The sequence below is a fragment of the Ipomoea triloba genome, chromosome 2 (assembly GCF_003576645.1).
Source record: "Ipomoea triloba cultivar NCNSP0323 chromosome 2, ASM357664v1".
Classification (NCBI taxonomy): domain Eukaryota; kingdom Viridiplantae; phylum Streptophyta; class Magnoliopsida; order Solanales; family Convolvulaceae; genus Ipomoea; species Ipomoea triloba.
In genome coordinates, this window is record NC_044917.1 from 16,295,333 (window position 1) to 16,322,227 (window position 26,895).

The following is a 26,895-nucleotide window of genomic DNA, read 5'->3' on the forward strand; positions in this document are numbered from 1 at the left end:
TTGTTATTTTTATTATTGAACCTGTCATTACTCAGAGATGGCTTTGTCATTAGAACTTTTGAGGTTAAACTATAGACCACGCCAATCCTTTTGTTGGACCTTTAATCTAGCTTTTTTTTTTTTAATTTTTTTATTTTTTAAATCTCTAATTAGAAGCCATTCCTGTTATTGTACATTTAATCTGGCCTTTTATCTGCCAACAAATTCGAACGTTAAGGTTAGGTATGTCTGCTGCATGTTGGTTATATCTTTCACCAATCACTTGGTTTTCTTGTTATGGGCCAGTCTGACCGACATGAAACAAATGCAAAAACAATGACAAGGAAGAGGGCACCTTAACCTCTCGGCATCTAGTCAGAAAGCAAGTAAACAGCCTGTGCACATTAGGATTCAACTGACATGGTACGACATTGTGAACATTCAGGAACTCAGAAACTAAGGGGTGGAGGGGAATTGCAAGCCTACCAAAACTGAGTGGTAATGGATAGCTACTAGGTTGGGACGCGGGGGTGCAGTCATATTGTCAGTAGGGGTAGGAACGACGATCTCTACCTCCTCCCCTAACCATTCATCCAGAGACATATACTCGGCCTGAGACACTTTCGAGACTATGGCCCTAACCACGGTATGGTCTAAGTAACGGTAACTCGGGGAGGTTCTAGGGGAGGGAACTTCATCTATCAAATTAATAACAGAAGGTACCAACCTGTGTAAAGAGGATGTAGTTCGGGGAGTGATGGTGGAGACCGACGGGGTGGGGGTGGCAACCCGCGGCGGGCCCGTGTGGGTGAGCGACGCCTGGCCGCGGGGGACGGTAGTTTGGCTTCGGCAGGCGGCAGCACTGGCGACGACGATTAAAGGATTGGTTCGGGTGGCGATCACAACGGGGGCTTCGGGGGATGAAGCGACGAATAGTGACTGGGCGAACTCAAGAAAACCCAACGTCGCGGCCGAGGGTGGTGGCGCACCAGTGTTTGGGGTCGCGACATGGTGCGGGGTCACGGGTGGTGGCGTGAGGTCGAGCGTGGGGGGATCAATGGCATCGGTCAGGGTCGCGGAGGAGGCGATCGGCGAAGGTGCAGGTGTGGTAACGGCGGCGGTGGAGTTCGGGGCATCGGGGAGCGTTTGCGCGATAGCGCCGGCGCCGGGGGTGTTGGGCGAATCGTGCATGGTGACGACGGTGGCGGTAGGGAAAGTAGGGTGCAGCAGGGTGGGAGATCTTTGCGAAGTTAGGGTTTGCGTGAACCAAAGGCAGAGGTTTTAATGTAGCTTAATAGATGGGAGAGGTTTAACGGAGGTTAAGAGGAAAGGGGAGAAAATCATGGGATTTTTTAACAGGTTGAAGATGGAAGGTTTGACTAGGACAAGGTTGGAGATGGGCCAGGTTCGGGGCTTGGGTGTAGGCTCGATATTACTTCTTTTAATCATTAGTCAATAATTAAAATAAGTGGGGGACTTATGATGGGGTATTATGGAGTTGGGCTTGGCCCACGGAATAATCACGCGAAGCCCAGGAAGAGGCGAGGGGCTGGACCGGCTCGGGTCCGGCTTGCGTAGGCTGAACCGGGCACGATTCAAGGCGACTGGACCGGGTGCATCCTGCGGCGGCTGAACTGGGTATAGCATGCGGCGGCTGAACCGGGTACAGCCTGTGGCGGCTGAACCGGGATCGGCCTGGGCGACTGGACCGGGTGCAGCCTGCGGCGGCTGGACCGGACGCTAGCCGCGGCGTATTACGGCGTCGGGACGGGCGCGGATGCAGGGGAGTCGCGGGGTTCGGGCGGAGGCATGCGACAGGCCTTGTGGCGGGGCGGCGGTACGTTGCGCCATGCGCGTGCGTGGCAGATCGAGTGGGGGTACATAAGGCTCGGGGCAGGGGTACGTGGTTGGTAGAGGAGGAGTTNGTTATTGTACATTTAATCTGGCCTTTTATCTGCCAACAAATTCGAACGTTAAGGTTAGGTATGTCTGCTGCATGTTGGTTATATCTTTCACCAATCACTTGGTTTTCTTGTTATGGGCCAGTCTGACCGACATGAAACAAATGCAAAAACAATGACAAGGAAGAGGGCACCTTAACCTCTCGGCATCTAGTCAGAAAGCAAGTAAACAGCCTGTGCACATTAGGATTCAACTGACATGGTACGACATTGTGAACATTCAGGAACTCAGAAACTAAGGGGTGGAGGGGAATTGCAAGCCTACCAAAACTGAGTGGTAATGGATAGCTACTAGGTTGGGACGCGGGGGTGCAGTCATATTGTCAGTAGGGGTAGGAACGACGATCTCTACCTCCTCCCCTAACCATTCATCCAGAGACATATACTCGGCCTGAGACACTTTCGAGACTATGGCCCTAACCACGGTATGGTCTAAGTAACGGTAACTCGGGGAGGTTCTAGGGGAGGGAACTTCATCTATCAAATTAATAACAGAAGGTACCAACCTGTGTAAAGAGGATGTAGTTCGGGGAGTGATGGTGGAGACCGACGGGGTGGGGGTGGCAACCCGCGGCGGGCCCGTGTGGGTGAGCGACGCCTGGCCGCGGGGGACGGTAGTTTGGCTTCGGCAGGCGGCAGCACTGGCGACGACGATTAAAGGATTGGTTCGGGTGGCGATCACAACGGGGGCTTCGGGGGATGAAGCGACGAATAGTGACTGGGCGAACTCAAGAAAACCCAACGTCGCGGCCGAGGGTGGTGGCGCACCAGTGTTTGGGGTCGCGACATGGTGCGGGGTCACGGGTGGTGGCGTGAGGTCGAGCGTGGGGGGATCAATGGCATCGGTCAGGGTCGCGGAGGAGGCGATCGGCGAAGGTGCAGGTGTGGTAACGGCGGCGGTGGAGTTCGGGGCATCGGGGAGCGTTTGCGCGATAGCGCCGGCGCCGGGGGTGTTGGGCGAATCGTGCATGGTGACGACGGTGGCGGTAGGGAAAGTAGGGTGCAGCAGGGTGGGAGATCTTTGCGAAGTTAGGGTTTGCGTGAACCAAAGGCAGAGGTTTTAATGTAGCTTAATAGATGGGAGAGGTTTAACGGAGGTTAAGAGGAAAGGGGAGAAAATCATGGGATTTTTTAACAGGTTGAAGATGGAAGGTTTGACTAGGACAAGGTTGGAGATGGGCCAGGTTCGGGGCTTGGGTGTAGGCTCGATATTACTTCTTTTAATCATTAGTCAATAATTAAAATAAGTGGGGGACTTATGATGGGGTATTATGGAGTTGGGCTTGGCCCACGGAATAATCACGCGAAGCCCAGGAAGAGGCGAGGGGCTGGACCGGCTCGGGTCCGGCTTGCGTAGGCTGAACCGGGCACGATTCAAGGCGACTGGACCGGGTGCATCCTGCGGCGGCTGAACTGGGTATAGCATGCGGCGGCTGAACCGGGTACAGCCTGTGGCGGCTGAACCGGGATCGGCCTGGGCGACTGGACCGGGTGCATCCTGCGGCGGCTGAACTGGGTATAGCATGCGGCGGCTGAACCGGGTACAGCCTGTGGCGGCTGAACCGGGATCGGCCTGGGCGACTGGACCGGGTGCATCCTGCGGCGGCTGAACTGGGTATAGCATGCGGCGGCTGAACCGGGTACAGCCTGTGGCGGCTGAACCGGGATCGGCCTGGGCGACTGGACCGGGTGCATCCTGCGGCGGCTGAACTGGGTATAGCATGCGGCGGCTGAACCGGGTACAGCCTGTGGCGGCTGAACCGGGATCGGCCTGGGCGACTGGACCGGGTGCAGCCTGCGGCGGCTGGACCGGACGCTAGCCGCGGCGTATTACGGCGTCGGGACGGGCGCGGATGCAGGGGAGTCGCGGGGTTCGGGCGGAGGCATGCGACAGGCCTTGTGGCGGGGCGGCGGTACGTTGCGCCATGCGCGTGCGTGGCAGATCGAGTGGGGGTACATAAGGCTCGGGGCAGGGGTACGTGGTTGGTAGAGGAGGAGTTTCATCCTGGGCCGTACACGTGGAGGGTAAGGATCGGATGGGCGGTAGTAGAAATAGGGGGTGCGCGATCTGATTAGGACAGAAAAAGTGGGGGACACGAAGATTCCTGCGGTCAAGTGGTCAAGTCTTCTCTTCGCCTGGTCAGCAGTCCCGAGGTCGATTCCAGGCATCTAGGTCATCCTTTTTCCAATAAGTCTTTCCTTAGTCATTTCATCGTTATTTGTACTCACCTATGTACTCGTGCGCTGGCCGTGATGGGCTTGTTATATATTCTGCTTTAATACTATAGTTATCTAGTCTCGTTTGATATTGTGACACCCGGTCGGGCTTGTTATATATTCTGCTTTAATACTATAGTTATCTAGTCTCGTTTGATATTGTGACACCCGGTTTATGGTGGACCCGGTCCTGATAAAACCATCAGAAATATATATTGTTTTAAACTTTTTTCAACACATGTGAGGAAAAAGATCTAATGGTCATTTAGCTTATTGTAATCGAATTCAATATTTTCTTAATTGAATCTAATGTTCATAGGATGCAATTTGTAGTTTGTTCTGTTTAAATTTCCAAAATAGATGTAATGCACACTTAAGTCATTTATTTTTAATTTTATCTCCATGTTGAATTATTTATTTTCCCTTCTAATAAGTTGTTGCTTTCTGTTTCCCGCGCTCACATATTAACCAGACAATCACAGTCCCTTCAGAGTCCTTCCTCAATGAACTAAACGTTGTTGAGGTTTGCCTATGTAAACCTCAATTGTTTTTACATAATGAGCTTGTTATTGGCTTGAGGTGCAAAAACCTTTCTTCCATTTTTAGTTTCTAGTTTGCTTTATTTCTCCATTATCTTGAACTTTTTCTTCAGCAGCTTATGGCTTTTCTTTTATGTAGGACATGAAGAGACAATGTGATGAAAAAAGGTGCAAACTAGTGTCATCACTCTGATGTGTTGTACTATCTACTTAGATTTATTCTTACTCTGGCTTATGGATCTCCAGAGAATCATATGATCAATTGATCAAAAAGTATACAGAGAAGGGAAATCTAAGAGGAGCCAAAGAGGACTGTTTTTCTTCTCACCAACTACAAGCGACTTATGATGAATATGATGAGGGAGCAAATGTCTTTGTACTGCGCATGAAGTCCCTCCGACAAGGACAATCCCGTAGTCTTCTAACTCAAGCTGCTAGGCACCATGCAGCCCAGGTTCCTTTTTTATTTTAAATTACGTACTTTGCTTTCTTTCAAGCTTCAGTATCATGGAAAACATAAATTTGTTGCACCTTTCATGTTGGATGATAATTAAAATGCTTATCTTTTTCTTCCTAGAATCCTAGTAGATATCCTTCTTTAGGATAATAATTAAAATGCTTATCTTTTTCTTCCTAGAATCCTAGTAGAATCCATATTTGCATACTATTTCATGTTTGTAGGAAGTTGCTTGAAATAAATCGATGTCTAGTAGCAAATGAATCTAAATTTGATTATACCACCTGCCCACCTGGCCTAATTTATTTTTTGTTATTTGTTTTTTTTAAGAATTAACTTCTAGTGCACTGGACATTCCTTTTTGTTTCAAGTATCAGCTGATCTCTAACACGGCCTTATTATGTTTTGGACTTCAATGTTTTTTCCCCTATGAACATCTACAGGAGGTTATCCTGGACCAGGGGTGTATGAATTTAACCTTTATCTTGCAAAACTCTATCATTTTGGTTTTCATTTTCTATGCGTTTTAGTTGCTTAAGTTGGCATTGACCATTCTTGTATAACTGAAATGATCTCCACCATTTGTGTTTTGATAATGAATGGATTTTGCATAGGTACCATACTACTGTGGCATGGGAGCTGACAAAGCTTTCGAGTGTGACATTGTGGACTCACATTCTACTAATTCAAATGATGAAAACATAAGAGATGATTAGATTATGTTTATTAATATATTTGGTATTGTTTCTAATGATGTAACATTACACTTCTATACTTTTGTTATGGTGAATTTGTGATTGAGTTTGAATGTTTTGATATAGTATATTTTACAATTATATTATTCGGGTACTATATTATAGATTTAAAGCATGTATGTGATACTAATTAGTGGGTAGTTATTTTATTCTTATTTTTTATTTTAAACAAAATCTAAATTAGCGACGGGTTGAAATTTTGTAGTTGAATTTAGCGACGGATATATCCGTCGCTAAACATAGCGACATACTTTAGCGACGGATATGTCCGTCGTTATTCCCTCATAAATTTCATCATCAAATTCATCGCCGGAAGGAATTTAGCGAAGGATTTATTTTATTTAGCGAAGAATATTTCCATCGCTAGACCCTAGCGACGGAAAAAAAAAATTTGTCGCTAAATTCTAGCAAGGAGGGTTTTGCCGAAGGACTAATTTCGTCGCTAATCCATCGCTAAAGGGTTTAGCGACGGATTTTGTTCTTTTAGCGACGGATTTTATTCGTCGTTAAAAACGCATTTTTTTTGTAGTGGCATGCATTATAGCATATGAATAGGTCTAGTTAATATATATGTTATGGTATTTTAGGATGGTCACAACATACAAATGTCATACTAATACTTGGATTGAAAAGTTGTATCAATGTAGAGAAAAATGGTGCCCTGCATTTAACAAAGATTATTTTTCTGGTGGTATTTTATCTTCACAAAGGAGTGAAACCACAAATCACTCTATTTCTAGAAGGTTATCCAAGATTGCTGGACTATGTGATTTCTATAGCTCTTTTGTTGGTGTTGTTTCGGAATGGAGAGGTAGAGAGAATGGGGAAGATGTTCGGTGTTCCCAAGGTGTACCTGCAATGGCTATGGATCACATTAAGATTCTTTCACACGCCAGGGATATATACGATTGAGATATATTACTTGTTCGAAGAGCAGTTTTTGAAAGGGGCATCATGCTATCAAGAGTGTGTGCTATTTGAAGGTGGTGTGTATAAGCATCATGTTTGGAGGCCCGGGGTTGATATTATTAGGCATGAAGTGATTTTTAACATTAGAGAGTTAGATATTTGTTGCAATTGCAAGTTGTTCACTGAAACGGGGATCCTATGTTGTCACTGTTTACGCATTTTAAACGTGCATTGTGTGTCTGAAGTCCCTAAGAAATATATTCTGAAGAGATGGACTAAAAAATTTTTGGAAGTTGAGAATGTTGGTATTGCCTCCCCATCTCAGTGTTTTAATGTTGCCTCTTATATTTGGACTTTAGAGATCACTAGGAAATTTCAGAAGTTGGTTGTTTATTGCCAAGAAAACAGTGAAGGACGGAAAATTTGTGAGTGATGGGTAAATACGCACAAAAGACTGATCCGTATAGCCGGTCCGCCAAGAAGTCACACGACCGGTCCATCATAGTCATCAACCGAACTGGAATAAATCACTTGTGATCAACCGGTCTGCTTGTACCGATAGGCCTCGTGACAAAATGCTCTCAGATCACCCTTGGAGTCGCCCTGACAGAAACACACCCGATCGGTCTACCGAAGGATGACCGGTCGGTCAACAATATGACGCAACATGCAAGCCGAAACCTTATCTTACACAACAAGTAAAGCAGCCCAACTTGCGCCTGCGGGGCGGCCCTGCAACCTCGACCAGTCAACCTACGCGTAGCCTACAGAGTGACCGCCTGACCAAGCCAACAAGAAGGTGCCACGTCAAGCCACTTGCAGCTGGTGCATTAAATGCATACACCGACTTCATTTGTATAAATAGGAGGGTCTCCCCTTACTTCTCATCTCCATCTGATTGTAACTACTACTACTCACTACTTGTAATCTCACCCTACAACATCAATCTATATCACGGTCTACACTCAGTGTAACCGTTCACTCGTAATTCCCGCTTTGTAATTGCAACCTGACCACCCTACAATAGCAGCCTGCGTTATTCTAAGCGACCCGCTCGTAATCACTTACCACTCGGGATACCACTCAGCTTTGAACTGCCCGGTCGCCCTACGGTAGACCGACCGGCTGACCTACGAACGCTCTCCCACTTATTCACGAACATACGTATTCGTAGTGTAATCGTACCCCCCGGTTCTATTTACGCTATTAGTGAGCAACCAGTTTTAGATGCCAACAGAAGAGTTGAAGCTGAGTATGGCCCTATTTTCTTCGAAGGCGAAGATTGTGAGCTAGAATCCTCAAGTGGTGTTATAAAAGATCCATCAAGCAGGAGGTTGAAAGTGTTACGTAATAGAAGGGTGAGCAGCGTGATTGAAAAGAAATACAAGAAAGCAAGGGGTCAAAAGCAGCTTGCTCATATAGCTGCATCTAAAACAAAATCGGTTGTGCAATCTCAAGTTGAAGATGCTATTTCTAATATTGTTGGGAATGGGTATCTTGTGCATCTAAGGTTTNATTGAAAAGTTGTATCAATGTAGAGAAAAATGGTGCCCTGCATTTAACAAAGATTATTTTTCTGGTGGTATTTTATCTTCACAAAGGAGTGAAACCACAAATCACTCTATTTCTAGAAGGTTATCCAAGATTGCTGGACTATGTGATTTCTATAGCTCTTTTGTTGGTGTTGTTTCGGAATGGAGAGGTAGAGAGAATGGGGAAGATGTTCGGTGTTCCCAAGGTGTACCTGCAATGGCTATGGATCACATTAAGATTCTTTCACACGCCAGGGATATATACGATTGAGATATATTACTTGTTCGAAGAGCAGTTTTTGAAAGGGGCATCATGCTATCAAGAGTGTGTGCTATTTGAAGGTGGTGTGTATAAGCATCATGTTTGGAGGCCCGGGGTTGATATTATTAGGCATGAAGTGATTTTTAACATTAGAGAGTTAGATATTTGTTGCAATTGCAAGTTGTTCACTGAAACGGGGATCCTATGTTGTCACTGTTTACGCATTTTAAACGTGCATTGTGTGTCTGAAGTCCCTAAGAAATATATTCTGAAGAGATGGACTAAAAAATTTTTGGAAGTTGAGAATGTTGGTATTGCCTCCCCATCTCAGTGTTTTAATGTTGCCTCTTATATTTGGACTTTAGAGATCACTAGGAAATTTCAGAAGTTGGTTGTTTATTGCCAAGAAAACAGTGAAGGACGGAAAATTTGTGAGTGATGGGTAAATACGCACAAAAGACTGATCCGTATAGCCGGTCCGCCAAGAAGTCACACGACCGGTCCATCATAGTCATCAACCGAACTGGAATAAATCACTTGTGATCAACCGGTCTGCTTGTACCGATAGGCCTCGTGACAAAATGCTCTCAGATCACCCTTGGAGTCGCCCTGACAGAAACACACCCGATCGGTCTACCGAAGGATGACCGGTCGGTCAACAATATGACGCAACATGCAAGCCGAAACCTTATCTTACACAACAAGTAAAGCAGCCCAACTTGCGCCTGCGGGGCGGCCCTGCAACCTCGACCAGTCAACCTACGCGTAGCCTACAGAGTGACCGCCTGACCAAGCCAACAAGAAGGTGCCACGTCAAGCCACTTGCAGCTGGTGCATTAAATGCATACACCGACTTCATTTGTATAAATAGGAGGGTCTCCCCTTACTTCTCATCTCCATCTGATTGTAACTACTACTACTCACTACTTGTAATCTCACCCTACAACATCAATCTATATCACGGTCTACACTCAGTGTAACCGTTCACTCGTAATTCCCGCTTTGTAATTGCAACCTGACCACCCTACAATAGCAGCCTGCGTTATTCTAAGCGACCCGCTCGTAATCACTTACCACTCGGGATACCACTCAGCTTTGAACTGCCCGGTCGCCCTACGGTAGACCGACCGGCTGACCTACGAACGCTCTCCCACTTATTCACGAACATACGTATTCGTAGTGTAATCGTACCCCCCGGTTCTATTTACGCTATTAGTGAGCAACCAGTTTTAGATGCCAACAGAAGAGTTGAAGCTGAGTATGGCCCTATTTTCTTCGAAGGCGAAGATTGTGAGCTAGAATCCTCAAGTGGTGTTATAAAAGATCCATCAAGCAGGAGGTTGAAAGTGTTACGTAATAGAAGGGTGAGCAGCGTGATTGAAAAGAAATACAAGAAAGCAAGGGGTCAAAAGCAGCTTGCTCATATAGCTGCATCTAAAACAAAATCGGTTGTGCAATCTCAAGTTGAAGATGCTATTTCTAATATTGTTGGGAATGGGTATCTTGTGCATCTAAGGTTTGGAGGTTCAAATTTTTGTCATTTTAGTTCAAATGCAAATCAAGAGGACAATCAGAGTGTGTCTTAATGTTTGTATGCATTCAATGATATAAGTTGATTTGTGAGTAGGTTTTTGTTTGTTAGTTTTTTTTTTCCAGATCTGCAGTTGTATTTTTTATACACAGAACTATTACAAGTAATACACAGAATGTTACCACAGGATGCACAGAATTATTTATCACCAAACATAACATGCACAGCAACAGAAACCATTTGATGTTATCTCTTATATTGGACTATGTAATACATAGAATGATACTCTGTAATACACAGAACAATACTCACTAATACACAGAATATGAACTGCAATCCATAACATGTTCATAGTTAGACGACAGAGTTAGAAGCCAGGGTTTAGCATTTAGGGTTTAGGGTTTAGGGTTTAGCATTTATACTTTAGCATTCAGGGTTTATGGTTTAGGGTTTAGCATTTAGGACTATGTACAGAGATATATCATTCAATACACAAAATGTAAGTCAACAATACACAGAATATAACTCTGTAATACACAGAATATTACTCTGTAATACACAGAATCTCAACATGTCTACACATAATTTTTATGGTTTAAGGTTTAGCATTTACTGTTTTTTTTTAAAATCAAAATAAAATTTATTAATAAACAAAAAAAGTCTTACAAAAGATGGCCCAAAAGTGACCATAAATCAAATAAGGCCAAAAGAAATGACCCAAACCTAAACTAATGGAATAATAAATTGGACCCAGGCCCAAAAATAGTAGCCCAGGTTTAAAGAATGAAAGCTTAAAAATAATTGCTCAAGCTAAGTATAGCCCAAACATAAATGAAGAAATAAAGAAATAATGAAATGAATAAATGCCAGAAGCTTGTGAGCAGCCCAAGTCTTCAAGTACGTTGTTGAAATTTCGACAGCATAACGAATGTTTTAGGGGCTATCCAAGGAGACAGAAACACTAAACAGCTGGCAAACACACCAAAACCAGAACAAAGCACTAAACCAAGCACCATGTGTATCAGCTAAGCACCATGCGTCGTCCTGCCGCATCCGGCAACATAACACTTGTTTCAAGGAAAACAGTTGTAATGCATACCAAGCACAGCACAAGGCACCCAGAGCCACCAAACCCATAGGCACACAGGCCACTCAGAAAACAAGATGAAATCATAACAAATAACTAGAAAAATCCATCATAAACTAATGGTTGCACGCATGCCTAAAAAATACATCAGCACGTAGGCCATCCAACGGCAAAAACCAGAGAGCAGTTCAGAACCAGAAACCCCAACGGGATTAGCTACTATTGGCCAGCAGCAAGCCTGGACTAACCGCCAACGGATTTGAAAAATTCTCACCCGGCCACCGTTCAGCCCGGGTCAGGGTGCAACTTCTTACCGCAAGCACCGACGTTGAGGCATGGTCTGTTCAAAGAAAAGCCCACAAGGGCGAAACCAAGATAGCTCGAAGACCAAACACACCTCAGAAGGCCAAAGGAAAATAAAGAGACATACAATGAACAAGAAGAATGCACACCTCTAATAAAATAAAATAAAATAAGCTAGCAAGCAGAAAACAAAGACTAATGAATGAATGAATACTGTTCAAGAAATAAGAACAAGACATGAAAGAACAGTAAACACCTCAAGCATATCCTACCCCACCCGGAACCCAGAAGGGGTTCAGCTACTATTGGCCAACAGCAAGCCTGGCTAGTAGTGGTGGGAATAGGCCAGGCCCCTACGTAGGGGCCTACGGCCTGGCCTACTTAAGGCCTGACCTGTTTAGTAAAAAGGTCAGGCCTAGGCCTATTTAAAAGCCTATTTATGTAAATAGGTTCAGGCCTATATGTAAAGGCTTGGCCAAGAGCTCACAGGCTTGGCCTACGAGCTCGCAGGCTTGGCCTGTTTATATATATAATTTATATTTATTATATATTTTATTTTATAACTAATATCTTTTCATATTTATAATATAACCCCCACTATATATATACATATATTTTTTAACCAAATAACCCTAATCGATAGCCCCACTTTCCCATCCCAATTGAGCAAATCGTAGACGCGCGTCTTCATCCCCAATTGAACAAATCTTTGACGTGAGATGTTGTTTTATGTTTATTGGTTTAATTATTAATTTATTATTTACTTGTTTATTATTAAGAACCAGTAGTCCAATGGTTTAATTTATATTGATTAATGTTTCTTGGTTTATTTAATTATTTGTTTACTAGTTTAATTATTAATGTTTAGTTGTTTAATTATTAAGTTTACTAGTTTAGTGTTTAATGTTTACTAGTTGAGTAGTTGAGTTGTTGTTTAATGTTTACTGAATTACTGGTTTAATTATTATTTACTTGTTTAATTATTAAGAATCAGTAGTCCACTGGTTTAATTATTATTAATTAATGTTTACTGGTTTATTTAATTATTTGTTTACTAGTTTAATTATTAATGTTTAGTTGTTTAATTATTAAGTTTAGTAGTTTAGTGTTTAATGTTTACTTGTTTAATGTTAGATACTTTATATAGGATGACAAGTAACAATACAAATGAATCTATTCTTGAACAAGTTAACGTGCAAGTTACAACTACAACTCCATCAATTCCACCAATTTCTTCAAGTCAACCAATTGAAAGTAACAATTCTGAAGAAGTGAGTAGGGGTGAACTTGCTAATGATTTAATCATATAAAAAAAGAGGCGAAAAACGTCAGCAGTGTGGAATGATTTTGAAGAAATTGAAGTTGACAATGGTACAAAGAAAGCAATGTGCTTGTATTGTAAGGATAAGTTATCTACTGGTGGAAGGGGGGCAAGCACTAGCCATCTTAAGAGGCCACTACTACAGAAGTCACATACAACGTCGGCTATTTAACGTTGGCTAAATAATTACCCGACGTTAAAGGTTCGTTAATTAATTAAAAAGAAATAAAAACTCTTTATTAACAACCGACGTTAAAGGCTTGACATAAGAAGATTGCGCGATACGACGTCAGCTAATGTTCTAGCCGGCGTCGTATCGCATAGGAAATCAACCCCCGGCGCGATACGACGTCGGCTAGGACATTAGCCGACGTCGTATCGCGCCGAATCTTTTAATTTGAACCTACAACGTCGGTTACTATAAATAACCGACGTTGTAGGGTTTTTAATAAGGTCGGGGGCCGCGAATTTCAGACCATAATAACCTAAACTTCCTCGCACACCACCAAGCCGTCGCTCACCTCCACCGCCGCACCGCCGACAACGACTGCCCACCGCCGCACCGCCGGGAATCCGCGTCGCAGGTAATTTTTTAATTTCTATTTATTTTAAAATTTTTTTATTTTTGAATTATTATAGTTGAAAATAATGTTTTTGGTTATTATAGTTGAAAATAATGTTTTTAGAAATTATTAGATGTTTTTGGTTATATATTTCGAATTATTTGTCTATATATCTGATAAATTCTAGCACTGTGTTGGATTTTGGGTATGTAAAATGCTACTTGTACTCGTAGAGTGTATTAAAAGATAAAAATGTTGGGCAGGGCAACCCCAGCCAAATTGGTAACGTTGTTGTTTGTAACCACGAGATTACAAATTTGATTTTTAGTGAGAGTGACCTATTGGTCTCCTTAGTTTGAGCGGGTCAGTTATGGGCAATCTAAGCATCTTTACCTCCTTATAGCCCTTTGCTGATTAGAATCACAAGGCGGGGTTTATCTAGTTTGAGCCGGTTACTATAAGTAATTTAGTCTGGTTTACTTTCTTGGTACTTTGCTAGTAAGGGTCTATCCAGTGCACTCTTTGGTAGTCACTACGGGTTTCTCTATAACGAATGATTGGATTGTGTGTAGTAGAACTTCTTGGGGTACAAAAGTATGTGTTTTTTTATTGTGGAGAATATGCAATAACATCTTGCCATGTCATTTTCAGATACCCATCAGGTATGGTATACTATTGGGGACATTGTCTCCCCTTTGGTACTGCCTGTTGCATCACAAATATCATGACGTTGTTATTTGCCGAAGGATATAAATATAGGAGAAAATTTGACCAAGAGTTGATACAATTTGTCAATATTTGTTGTCACAGCATTGGAAGTTCACTGCCTTAGATTTTTGTCATATAATTTATTGCAAATTTATGACCTTTTAGCCATGCTCAACAGAAAAGATCTTTTAAATCTGGGTAATTTGCAGTAAGGAGTGGAACATAAAAATGCTGAACTTACTTAATCTTAAGGGGTGTAATAAGGCTTTAGCCTTTTGAATAATTCACACTTATTAAATCATGGACAAGTTGCTTATGCAGTAGCTGGAAATTTTTGCAGAGGATCAGATAAACAATAGGAGTTATTACTGTAAAGCATTGAATACCACATATTAGAAATTTAGAATTGTTATGCTTATACATTAGCTATAAGTTATTGAACTATTCGCTCTTATTCTGCTTTTTATTAGTTGATTTACTCACCAGAAGAAAATTGGCAGTTGAAAAGTATGACTGCTAATGAAAATTGCTTATAAGTCCATAATCCTACAAGGTCTGGCTTCTGGGTGTAGGTTTGTAAATGGTTATAGTTCTTTTCCATAGTTATGAGGTTACTGGTAAGTTACCTTTCTGATAATAAATAATGGACACAAAGGAGATGTGATCAATTGAATGGTTTCTATCCATTAATGATCAACAATATTTATGATTGATAATCTTGCGAATTATTCAATCGAAAGTAATGCACATTGCACAATGACGATGAATTAAATGCATTGTTAATGTTTTACTCCTTTTGCCTATAAATATTGTTGTAGTTATATCCTATTGCTATTAAGTTCAAAAACGAAAGGATAGTAGGAAAATAAGTAGTCTCACAAACAAGATGAGCACTGAGGATGGAGAAAAATCAAGGAATTGCTTTGATCAGAAAGGAACTGAAGATCAAAGTGTCCCATTGTTCAAACTTTTCTCCTTTGCAGATAGGTTTGATATTGCTGTAATGATCATTGGAACAGGAGCTGCCATGGCCAATGGGTTGGCACAACCATTCATGTCCATCATCTTTGGTGAGCTAATAAATTCTTTTGCCATGGTTATTATACATAATGTACGGTGCCATATAGTATTTATGTATACATATCTCTTATATTTATAGGTGTGTGAAATCAACATTACATTCTAAAGGAAAGAAAACAAATCATCAACCAAAATGGATTAATTGTTTGGTAAGTATTTTATACATTTGTAAAACTACATATATTTCATTGTTTTTAATTAAATGAATTCTTAATTGTATTATAATTCAAATATAGTGTGCCAAACAAGTTGGAGGCACCGAATGCGGGTATTATGTGATGAAGTACATGTTTGAAATTCTTTCCAAAGAAGCATACGAAGGAATGGATAAGGCAAGTAATTTAAGAAAATACATTTCTCATTCAAATTTTAAAAATACTAGCTTAAATTAGCTTACTAATTATTTATTACTTTTCAACATTATAGATAGTGGAGAGAGTTGGTTCATTGAGCTACAATCAACAAGAGATTGATGAAGATAGAGACACATGGGCCAAGTACTTCATTGATGAATGGATTAATACATTGCATTAGTATGTGAAATAGTAATGTGAGATGTATTGCTTTTATTGCTTTTATGTGAAATAGTAATGTGAGATGTATTGCTTTTATTGCTTTTGGTACAAAGTTTGGGAGAAGATTATTGCTTGTATTAATTAATATAGATAATTTTTGATGAACTTGTATTATTAATTAGTATCAATTGTGAGATTTATTATGAACTTGTATTATTAATTAGTATCAATTGTGAGATTTATTACTTTTATTAATTTTGATATTATAAATATAAATTGTACAGGTTTTGAATGTGATTGTGATAGCTATATATATTTGAACAGGTTTTGGGTGTAAACAGAAAAATAAAATGAATATTTAAAAAAAAATTACCCTACAACGTCAGCTAGTCTTATTAGCCGACGTTGTAGGGTAATTTTTTTGTTTTTAAATTACCTACAACGTCGGCTATTTGTAAAGAGCCGACGTTGTAGGGTATTTTATAAGTTTTTGAATAACCTACAACGTCGGCTATTTGTAAAGAGCCGATGTTGTAAGGTATTTTATTAGTTTTTAAATAACCTACAACGTCGGCTATTTGTAAAGTGCTAACGTTGTAGGGTATTTTAGTAGTTTTTAAATTATCTACAACGTCGGCTATTTATAAAGAGCCAACGTTGTAGGGTATTTTATTAGTTTTTAAATTACCTACAACGTCGGCTATTTATAAAGAGCCGACGTTGTAGGGTATTTTAGTAGTTTTTAAATTACCTATAACGTCGGCTATTTGTAAAGAGTCGACGTTATAGGGTATTTTATTAGTTTTTAAATTACCTACAACGTCGGCTATTTGTAAAGAGCCGACATTGTATGTTTACCTTACAACGTCGGTTAACATTTAGCCGACGTTGTATGTGTACCCTTACAACGTCGGCCAAATCAATGTTGGATTTTAGCAGACGTTAAAGGGTCCATTTAGCCGACGTTAAAAGCCGTTTGTGTAGTAGTGGGCACTCAGAGATTTACTTGCAGAAAAAGTTGCATATCTCTCGAGAAAATAAGCAAACAACGCTACAATTTCGCCCGCCTACTGAATCTGTAGGAAATCCTTTCATTATTCCTGGTGGTAAATACTCCAATGAAAAGATAAGAGATCGAGATTATTGCTAGTGCAATCATGGTGCATGAGCGACCATTTAGCATCGTAGAGGATGAAGTGTTCATGTGGGCTTTTGAATATGCAAATTCAAATTTCAAAAAGGTCACTCGTAAAACAGCAAGAAGCGATTGTTTGCAATTGTATGAAGCTAAAAAGAATACTTTGAAAAAGATTTTGAGTAATGTGAGTAAGGTTAGCATTACAACAGACATGTGGAAGTCAAGTCACCAAGTAGTTGAGTACATGGTTGTAACGGGTCATTTTGTTGATGCAAGTTGGAACCTTCAGAAGAGAGTTTTGAATTTTGTCAAAGTGCCTCCTCCTCGACGGGGAACAGATATAGCAAATGCTATTTTCAAGTGTTTGAGAGGATGGGGTATTGAGAATAAAATATTCTCAGTAACCGTTGACAATGCATCTTACAATGACTCTTGTGTAAGAAGTTTGAAAGAAAATATGTCATTGAGCAGTAAGATGGTACTTGATGGACAATTATTCTATGTTAGATGTTGTGCTCACATTCTGAATTTGTTGGTGCAAGATGGCCTTAGCACTATTAAAGATGTCATTCTCAATGTTCGTGAAAGTGTCAAGTTTATAAATTCTTCAGATGCAAGGTTAAAATCATTTCATGAAGTTGTTGAATTAAAAGGATTGAAAGAGAGGAAACTTGTTCTTGATTGTCCAACAAGATGGAACTCTACATACTTGATGTTGTGTACTACGGCTAAATTTAAACATGCCTTTTCAGATTACAATGAAAAAGAACCACATTATAAGTATGCACCATCATTTGAGGATTGGAACAAGATTGAGAAGGTTTGTCAACTTTTGGAGGTTTTTAACGATGCCACACATGTCATATCAGGTAGTGATTACCCTACTTCTAACTTGTATCTTGCTGAAATTCAAAGGGTGAAAAAAGCTATTGATAATGCAGCTGAGTCTTTTGATATGTTCATGAGTGAGATGGCAATACCTATGAAAGCAAAATTTGATAAATATTGGGGGGAATGTAATTTGCTAATGTCTATTGCATGTGTTTTAGATCCAATGATGAAGTTAAATGGTATTAAGATAACTTTTCCCTTGTTGTATAAAACACAAAGTGATGTTGAAAAGAATGTGGAAAAGGTGAAAAGGGCATTAGAGGAATTATATCTTGATTATGTGAACTTATTTAGTCAAGATGCTTCCTCTACTAGTGGACATAGTGAATTCAATGTTGAAAGCACCATTGTGGTTCATGGTGTACGGCAAATGGATAAAGGGATGCAAGAGATATTGACTATGGTCCACCGAAGTCAATCATATCCTCTTACAAAATCAGAGTTGGAGACTTATCTTGAGAAAAATCTTGTTATTCATTCTTGTTCTTCTTCATCTTTTTGTGCCTTGGGGTGGTGGAAAGATAATAGTTTAAAGTTCAAAGTTTTGTCAAAGATGGCTGCTAATATACTAGTTGTTCCTATTTCAAGTGTGGCATCTGAATCCACATTTAGTGCCGGGAGAAGGGTGATTGATGAATATTGTGCTAGCTTAAATGAACAATCTATTGAAGCTCTTATTTGTGGTGGGGATTGGCTTCGTAACAAGTATGGGTTGAAGATAAAAGAAAAGGTAAGAATATTATTTTATATTACTACTTATTTAAAATTTAAAGTTTTATCTTGTAATGGACTTACTTATTCATTATCATTTTTTTTCATTGTGTTTGTGTAGGAGGATTCTGGACAAGAGGAGATTATGCTTAAGCCGTGACTTGTTTCATTTTATGTTTGAATATTGTTATGTTTACATTGTTGTTATTATGTTTGTATTATGGATTTATGCTTTTGTTGTTGTTAAACTTGTATTTATGTAGTTGTGTTGATCCGTTGGACTTTTGTATTATGGACTTGTGGTACACAACTTGTATTAGTTGTATTGTTTAATTTTATTACGAACTTTTACTTGTGGTGTTGGATAATGTATTATGAAATATGAACTTTTATGGTTAATATAAACTTAGGTATTTTTTGTAAATTTTTTACAGGTATACTTGGCTTAAAAATGTATGCCTTAAATAGGCTCAAAGCCTATTTAAATAGGCTCAAGACTTATTTAGGATCTATTTACAAGCCTTTTTAAAAGCCTTTATATTAAATAGGCTTTTAAACAGGCTTCAGGCCAGACCAGGCCAACTGTAGGCTCAGGCTTGAGCCTAAAAAAAAGCCTACATGCAGGCCTAGGCCCAGGCTTAGGCTTTAGATTTCCATAGCAGGCCTAGACCTAAATTTCTAAAGCCTAGCTTGACCTAGCCTATTTTCACCGGCAAATTATTGCATGCACCATGGTCCACACAGCTGTGTGAACCAAAAATAAAAAGTACATTATCTTTGTACTGAAGGTACATTATTTGTGTACTGTAGGTACATTATTCGATAGTATATATCAAATAATGTACCTTCAGTACAAAAGTAATGTACCATAAAATAATGTACCTACAGTACAAAAATAATGTACCTCCAGTACAAAAATAATGTATTTTTTATTTTTGGTCCACACAGCTGTGTGGACCATGGTCCATGCAATAATGATTGATTTCCACCCCTACTGACTAGGTCAACGGATTTGAAAAATCCTGCCCGACCACCGTTCAACTCGGACTAGGATGTCTCTTGTACCGTTGACACCTGCGTTGTTGAGGCTAAACTTAACAGAAAGCCAAGTCATCATCGCCTCCAAAACAAGCAACCAGCAGAACCAACTTTCTTTCACAATTTTTTCCTTTTTTCACTTTTCATCTTTTTCTCATTTTTCTTTCTTTTTTTTCACTTTTTCTCTTTTTTCTCTTTTTTGTCATTGTGCTCTTTTTTCATTTTTTTTAAAAGGTCATCACTTCCATTTTCAAAATAGATCAGGGCGGATAAAAATCCTCAAAGAATATAGAGGGGACATCATCATGAACAATCAAAGAACGCACCCTCGGAGGTAGGTCAGACAGACTATTAAACATGAACTCTCCATCTTTACCCCCAACCCAATATGCTAATGCAGTCACAAGAAGATTACCTTGCGACAGACATTGAAGAATAGACACAGAGGCACAAGAACAAAGAAAGCAGAGCCGTGACACATCAGAACCCAAGGACCAAGGAATGGGAACAAAATTATCAACATATCCCTTAAGCTCAGACAATACAGACTCTAAGACCAAATATGTAAATCTCTTGGCTAAACACCATTCAAGACAGCGGAACAGTACCCGAAAAATATCCCGAAACCCATCAACTGCAGACATGGCCAAGCCATAGCAAAACCACCCCCCGGGTTACGCACCAAGGTAGTAGTCCCACCCAAAGACTCAGAGTATGACATATTGATCTTTAGAGAACCATCTGGTGGAAGATCCCATCTAATAGCATGAACTATGCGCCGAGGCACATGCGACTCCATGTAGGACAAAATGACAGACCAATTCGGTGACAGAATGTGCTCTCTTGGCCACCGCCTAAAGAGACACTCCGCCAGCCCCTTTCCCACACCATACACCACCCGCGGCACACTGGGCGATCCTCTACTATGCATGCATGCATTTCTGTGTTTCCACAACTCCCAAAGGATGAGATAAGGTAACCTGCAAACAACAAAGGAAACAAGACGATTACAAGCAACTACCCGCCTCCACTCTGCCAGCAAGGTCCAGAGACCATGATGACTGAAGTGAAGGCCCAATGACCACATAAAAAACCGCCACACAGCCTTTGCTGTATCCCCTGTATAGAAAATGTGATCAATTGTTTCCCTAACAGGGGATTGGCAACACCAGCACCTAGAGACTATAACGTGTCCAAACTTGGCCATAGCGTCGTCCGTGGGAAAATGCCCGCGAAGCACCCGCCAGGCCAAGAAAGACACCTTAAAAGACAGATGCTTGTGCCAGCAATTACTCAAAAGAGGATCAGAGTTCACAGGTTCAACCCTTAACAGAGATTTTGCAGAGGAGAAAGAAAACATACCATCTGAAGTTACCCGCCAAATGGGTATATCAAAAGTCATCTGGCCTAAGCGGGACATGTCCGCCTCCAAACCCACTGGCAGAAGGTCATTATAGGTAGACAAATTCAATTCCCCATCCTAAATAAAGTCGGACAATAAATCACCAGAGTACTCAACGCCAGGGAAGTGGTAAAGGCGCCCTAGCGGGCCAAAGTCCTGACCAGTTGTCCCACCAGAGATTAACATCTCCATGAGTCAACCGCCAACCCAAGACTGCCTCTACCTCATCCCTAACGCTAACCATGCGTTTCCAAGTATGTGAATCTGAAGACTGCACAAGCTTTGCCACCGGGTGAACACGACTGCAGTACTTAGCTCTCATGAAATTTCCCCACAGAGAATACATTGTGCGAAAATTCCACCACAGCTTCGCACTAGATGCTCGTACCATCAGTCCTAGATCAAGGAACCCCACACCACCCTCCTTTTTGGGAAGGGCTAGCATTTTCCATGACGCCCAATTGTAACGAGCACCCCTTGCCTGCCTCCAAAAGAAACCTGCAAAACACCGTTTTAAATACCGGATAACCTGTTTAGGAGGATCACAAGCTGCAAAAAGATGTAATGGAATAGCCTGCAAAACAGAAGAGATTAATACCGCCTTCCCGCCTTTAGCTAACAACTTGCGTTGCCACCCAAGACACTTAGCCTTCACCTTGTCCACCATAGAGGATAAATAAACACACTTTTTCGTGCACATCTCTAATCCTACGAATAACACTGCTTGAGGTACGGGGATGCATATAAAAAGCACTTTTAGGAAAGCTAACCATCTGACCAGAAATCTCCTCATACTCTTTTAATGCCCTAATCACCATGCAGATAGCCCCTGGCTACCAGTACTAAAAATAATAACATCATCCGCATACGCTAAGTGATGAATATGAGGAGTACTAGTAAGCTGAGAGAATCTAGGGATACTCTCGTCTAAATGGACACGAGCGATGAACATGGATAGAACTTCTGCAGCAATGATAAAAAAGACTAGGGGGAAGAGGGTCTCCCTGCCTCAGACCACGAGACGAGGTAAAGAAACCCTCCTTGACACCATTTACAATAACAGAATACCAGACATTAGAAACAGCACGGTAAACCAGGTCAATCCAGACCTCACAAAAACCCATCCTGCGCATCACAGAAACAAGAAAAAACCAGGAAACCCGGTCATAGGCCTTAGCCATGTCTAGCTTCAGCACTATATCCTGATTTCCTAGCTTTATACCATGAGACATCTCAGAAGCAAGTAAAATATTATCAATGATAGACCGCCCCGTAACAAAACCACTCTGGTGAGGCGACAATAACCTAGGGAGGACAGAAGCTAATCTGACAACCATTAACTTAGTAACAATCTTACTGCTAAAATTGCACAAGCTAATGGGCCTATATTTAACAAATGTCTCTGGATTGGCCTTTTTAGGCAACAAAACAATGGAGGTGTGGGTACTAGACCTGGTGAACTCCCTACCAAGGAAGTAACTCCTGACCATATCAACCACATCCCCTTTAACAATATCACAACAAGCCTTATAGAATGCCCGATTAGACCCGTCAGGGCCAGCGGCACTAACAGAATTCATAGCAAACACAACATTTTTTACCTCTTCTTCCTCAGGTACAACAGTAAGCCAGGCATTATCCTCATCAGTAACTAAACGCCTAACGCAGTCTAGTTTAGACAAATCAAAATTACCTACCTCCGCTGTGAACATACCCTCAAAAAAAGAGACAGCCTGTTGTGCTATCCCTTGTCTATCCTCAATCCAGTGCCCTGTGTCATCCTTAACCTTATGGATGTAAAGTTTCCTCCTTTTCTCTTTTACCATCGAGTGAAAGAACTTAGAGTTCCTATCACCTTCCTGAACAGCCGCCATGTGAGCCTTCTGTTGCCAGTATTCCTCCTCAATAGAAACCTGCCTTTGCAATAGAGCTACACATTCCTTATAGTCATTGAGAGCCCTATCACCATCTAGGTTCTGTTGCACCACCTCCTCTAAACACTAGTACAAATAAGCAATTTTGCTACACCTGTAAATGAGTATCCGCTACACCTGTAGCGGTGTAGCGGATTAAGGTGACTCTGATTAGTATGTATTTTCCGCGTCACCCATAAAGGGTGACGCGGATAGTTTTTTTATTATTTTAATAATGATTATCCGCGTCACCCGTACCGAAGTGGGGTGACGCGGAAAATCATTATTAAATAATATAATAATGGTTTTCCGCGTCACCCACTTCGGTGCGGGTGACGCGGATAAATTTTTTTTTTAATATATTATTTATTTTATGAAATTACCTAATTTTTTTAAAAAAAACTTGTGCAGAATTTTCTAAAACCACCACATCAACACCAAAATTACAAACTAATACCAATAAATTAAACTGTCTATTCATAATGATTTTCAAATTAAACCAACATTTCTAATACGTACTGTGAACACAAACATCATCACACAATAGTTAATATTTAATAATCTCACAAATATACTTGATACAATTGTTTAACAAAACATAAACATAAGTTAATAATAATAAAGATAATGTTTAAACCAAACCAAGTTACACTTCTATGAAATATTGTGCCCACAACTCTCGAACTTCATCTATTTCGTCCATGGAGTAGGGTGCTACTTCAAATACCTATAAAAAAAATTAATTAATCAAATTAGTAAACATGCTAATTGATAAATTATAATTTGAGAAACATTCTTCCTTTTTATAGGTAAGAGAAATGTCATATCCTATGAATAGCTTAATCTTTTTCCACATGTTGCTGTGTCTATCATACTACATTCAGAATTGCTAGTTTGAGATAACGTTAATTGAAGTTCATACACATACCTCTTCGGGAAAGTATAATCCATTTGCCTTCTTCATCAATTCAGCCCTGTAAGAGCACTTAAAACTCAGAAACAAGTATATCAAGTAATTCTAAACAAAACCCAATGTTCTTATGAACCTCATATTTCTTAATAAACTTACATATCGCCGCCTTCACAGTAGCCAATAACAATGCAAACATAGCAACCCTGCAATTCCATTTGGGAAGATAGCAAACAAAGTCGACTTGAGACGAAAGGCTTCTATAAGTCTAAAACTAATTTACTGTGGAATAAAGCCTCTCACCTTCTCCACCCATGCTTCTTTGAATTCAACTGTATAAGGGTGTTGAACTCGGGCAATTAAAGCCATCTACACATTGAAATTTCAGTGAGATCTCTGTAAAAATTTCCAATCTGGATATTATGCAATCATTTCCAGCAGAGACAAGACACAAAAGGATCAATATCAAATGCATTTACACATAACTAACATCACCATTTTCTACTAACTGCTATAAATAAGTAATTTTATTAGTGGTTGTATATAACCAATCAAATTAATGAAGAATCCAAAAATAGAAATGATCCACCATTATTTCTCCCACAACAACAAAGAAAATGCAGCACCTCTTGATAAGCAGCTCTTCTGCAGCGCTTCGTTTGTCATGCTAACCGAATCTTCTTTAGCACATACCTAACAGACACAAAAGAGAAAGAATTGATATTGGAAAACCTTGAAATGCCTAAATTTACAAACTTTAGAAGTAAAAGAGAGGAAAGAGAGTGATTGATACTTCTTTTTCTCTTGTCTGTGATGAACGAGAATTGCAGCACCAAATGCCCCCCTGCCAATCTGTTCCATAATATCATACTGGTCCATTCTCGACTCCGTTGCTATTCCCATTTGCCCAATACTCTATCTTTAATTTACTCACTCAAGGACAAAAACACAAGGAAGATACTTTAAAAAGACACAGGAAATGCCTCAACTAAACGCATTCCCATGAAGGGAAGGACTCAATCTAATGTTTGCATCTCCTGCGACCCATTGGCAGATCAAAGCCGAAGAATACCGACAAACACAAATACATATGTATTCGTCTGTTTGTGGGAAAAGGAAACGCAGGGTGCTTTTGCCGGGAGTGGGAAAAAGAAATATATATATAGCATATTAAAAAGCTACAAGTAAAACACCATATATAGTGTTTTCAAAAAAAACAAAACACCATATATAGTTATTTAGTATGGCAGTGTGAACTTTGTTCAAAAAAAAGTATGGCAGTGTGAACTATGAACATATTCAATTTTATTTAGAGGCCAATAACAATAAAATTTATTTTCACAATTATTTTTAAAAATTCGAAATAAATAGAGGCCAATAACAATAAAATTAGCAATAAAATTTTTGAACTCATTTACATAGTAATCTTTTTGTTTTTTTTTTTGTGCAATAATGCAATATAAATTAGAATATGACTTTGGCATTCAGCTCAAACTTACAACTTACAAGTACAACATAACAGAGACTTTACAAGGCCATTGCTCTGGAAAACTCATCAAGTATAACTGTATAATACTATAAGACAAACAAAGTTTGTATCAGTAAGGAAGCCAGAGTCCAGACCTAACAAAACACCACCCTGTATATTCTCATTGCCACTCTTAACACAGAACCAATGAAATGGTGGGGATGATGTTTTAAATACTTGAAAGCTTGCTACTCCTATTTCAAGTTCTGAGCATAGATTTGCAGTCTATAATCTATGAGGATATAGTTCCACAGACATTAGTTTTGCCATAATTCAATGGGTTACAACCACTGCCCGGATGTCACAAGAAGATGAGTATAATAGTGTTGCTCTAGAAGTGCCTCTTTCAAACACAAACAAACCTATAACAGCAAATAACCTACAAAGTATAGTTTATCCCATTGAGTTACTCTGTACAATCAAAGCTTCTGAACTCTTAAAATATCAAATATATCACAAAAACATTAATATTCAAAAAAAAATTAAAAAAAAAAAGATATAAATCAATAATGCAATATAATTCGAAATAAACAAATAAATAAATCGAAATGAGAAACTTACCTGAATGGAAATGGCGACCGGATGGACCTTGGACGAACGGAGATGGCGCCGGCGGCTATACGCGAGAGGAGAAATGGCTGTGGCGGTCGGCGCTCCTGGGTCGCGAACGGCGATGGTCGGCGCTCCTAGTTCGCGAAGGAGATGGCGGTCGGCGGTGGCAGTCGGCGCCTCGCGAAGGAGATGGTGGCGGTCGGCGGTGTGGTAGTCGGCAGTCTGGAGGAAATCGGCGGTCGCACGGACTGATTTGGGGGAATGAAGTGCGAAGGATTTGGGGAAATTGGGGGGAAATGTGAAGGATTTGGGGGAAATTGCAGGGGTTTTAAGGCCATAGTTTTCTTATCGCCGCGGCACCCTCACGTGTGGGTGCCGCGGAAAGATATATATTATTTTAATATTAAATTTTCCGCGGCACCTTCTTATAACGGGTGCCGCGGAAAATTGACACGTGTTTTTAAATTTTTGAATCCACCACACCTTTCCTTTATAGGTGTAGCGGATTCTTATGTGTTTATTTACAATATTACCATTATTTTATTTTCCTTTACTTTCCACTACACCTATATTGAGAAGGTGTAGTGTAAAACCATCTTTATATTAGAAATTCTATACTAGTGAAAACCTGCACTTTATCCTCAAGTTCCTGCAACTTAGAAAAAATATCACCAAAGGTTTCCTTGCTCCAAGGAGCAAGAACCTTCATTAACCTGCAAAGCTTAGTGGCTAAAACATACATAGGTGCACCCTCAATTGGAACCTCCCAACTTTCCCTCACCACACGCAAGAAATCCTCATGTTTAGTCCACACATTCAGAAAGATAAAATGCTTAGGAACAGGTTGAGCAGATATGACCTCAGAAGTAACAAGTAAAGGACAGTGGTTAGACGTGGCCCGTGACAAATGACGAACAGATGTCCTAAACAATGATTCCCACACCGAAGTGTAAAGAAACCTGTCCAAGCGCATCCAAATGGCAGACTCCCTACGCCTCCCATTCCACCAAGTGAAAGAGGAACCATAGGCAGTAGAGTCAATAAGGTCACACGTACTCACACACTCCCAAAAATTAGTAGTCTTCCTATGAGG

General features: G+C 40.5%; 2 protein-coding genes and 1 pseudogene across 3 annotated transcripts; 1 reads left to right on the top strand and 2 right to left on the bottom strand.

Moving 5' to 3' along the window:
* Positions 1-16,876: 16,876 nt before the first annotated feature.
* On the top strand, positions 16,877-18,619 carry LOC116010830 (zinc finger BED domain-containing protein RICESLEEPER 2-like). The gene is made up of 2 exons (XM_031250333.1): positions 16,877-18,478; positions 18,581-18,619. The coding sequence occupies exons 1-2, from the start codon at positions 16,877-16,879 to the stop codon at positions 18,617-18,619; spliced, it is 1,641 nt and encodes a 546-aa protein (XP_031106193.1).
* A 1,138-nt stretch (positions 18,620-19,757) lies between these two features.
* On the bottom strand, positions 19,758-20,917 carry LOC116010831 (annotated as a pseudogene).
* Positions 20,918-23,348: 2,431 nt separating this feature from the next.
* LOC116011216 (serine/threonine-protein kinase Nek5-like) lies at positions 23,349-26,083 on the bottom strand. 2 transcript variants are annotated; one of them, XM_031250750.1, is made up of 7 exons: positions 25,812-26,083; positions 24,516-25,629; positions 24,349-24,415; positions 24,026-24,091; positions 23,882-23,928; positions 23,741-23,786; positions 23,349-23,539 (listed from the first exon to the last, which is right to left on the bottom strand). In XM_031250750.1, the coding sequence occupies exons 4-7, from the start codon at positions 24,089-24,091 to the stop codon at positions 23,459-23,461; spliced, it is 240 nt and encodes a 79-aa protein (XP_031106610.1). In that variant the 5' UTR covers positions 24,349-24,415; positions 24,516-25,629; positions 25,812-26,083; the 3' UTR covers positions 23,349-23,458. The 2 variants fall into 2 exon arrangements, with proteins under 2 accessions (XP_031106610.1, XP_031106609.1); XM_031250749.1 differs by lacking the exon at positions 25,812-26,083 and having other exon boundaries at positions 24,516-25,724.
* Between the last annotated feature and the right edge of the window lie 812 nt (positions 26,084-26,895).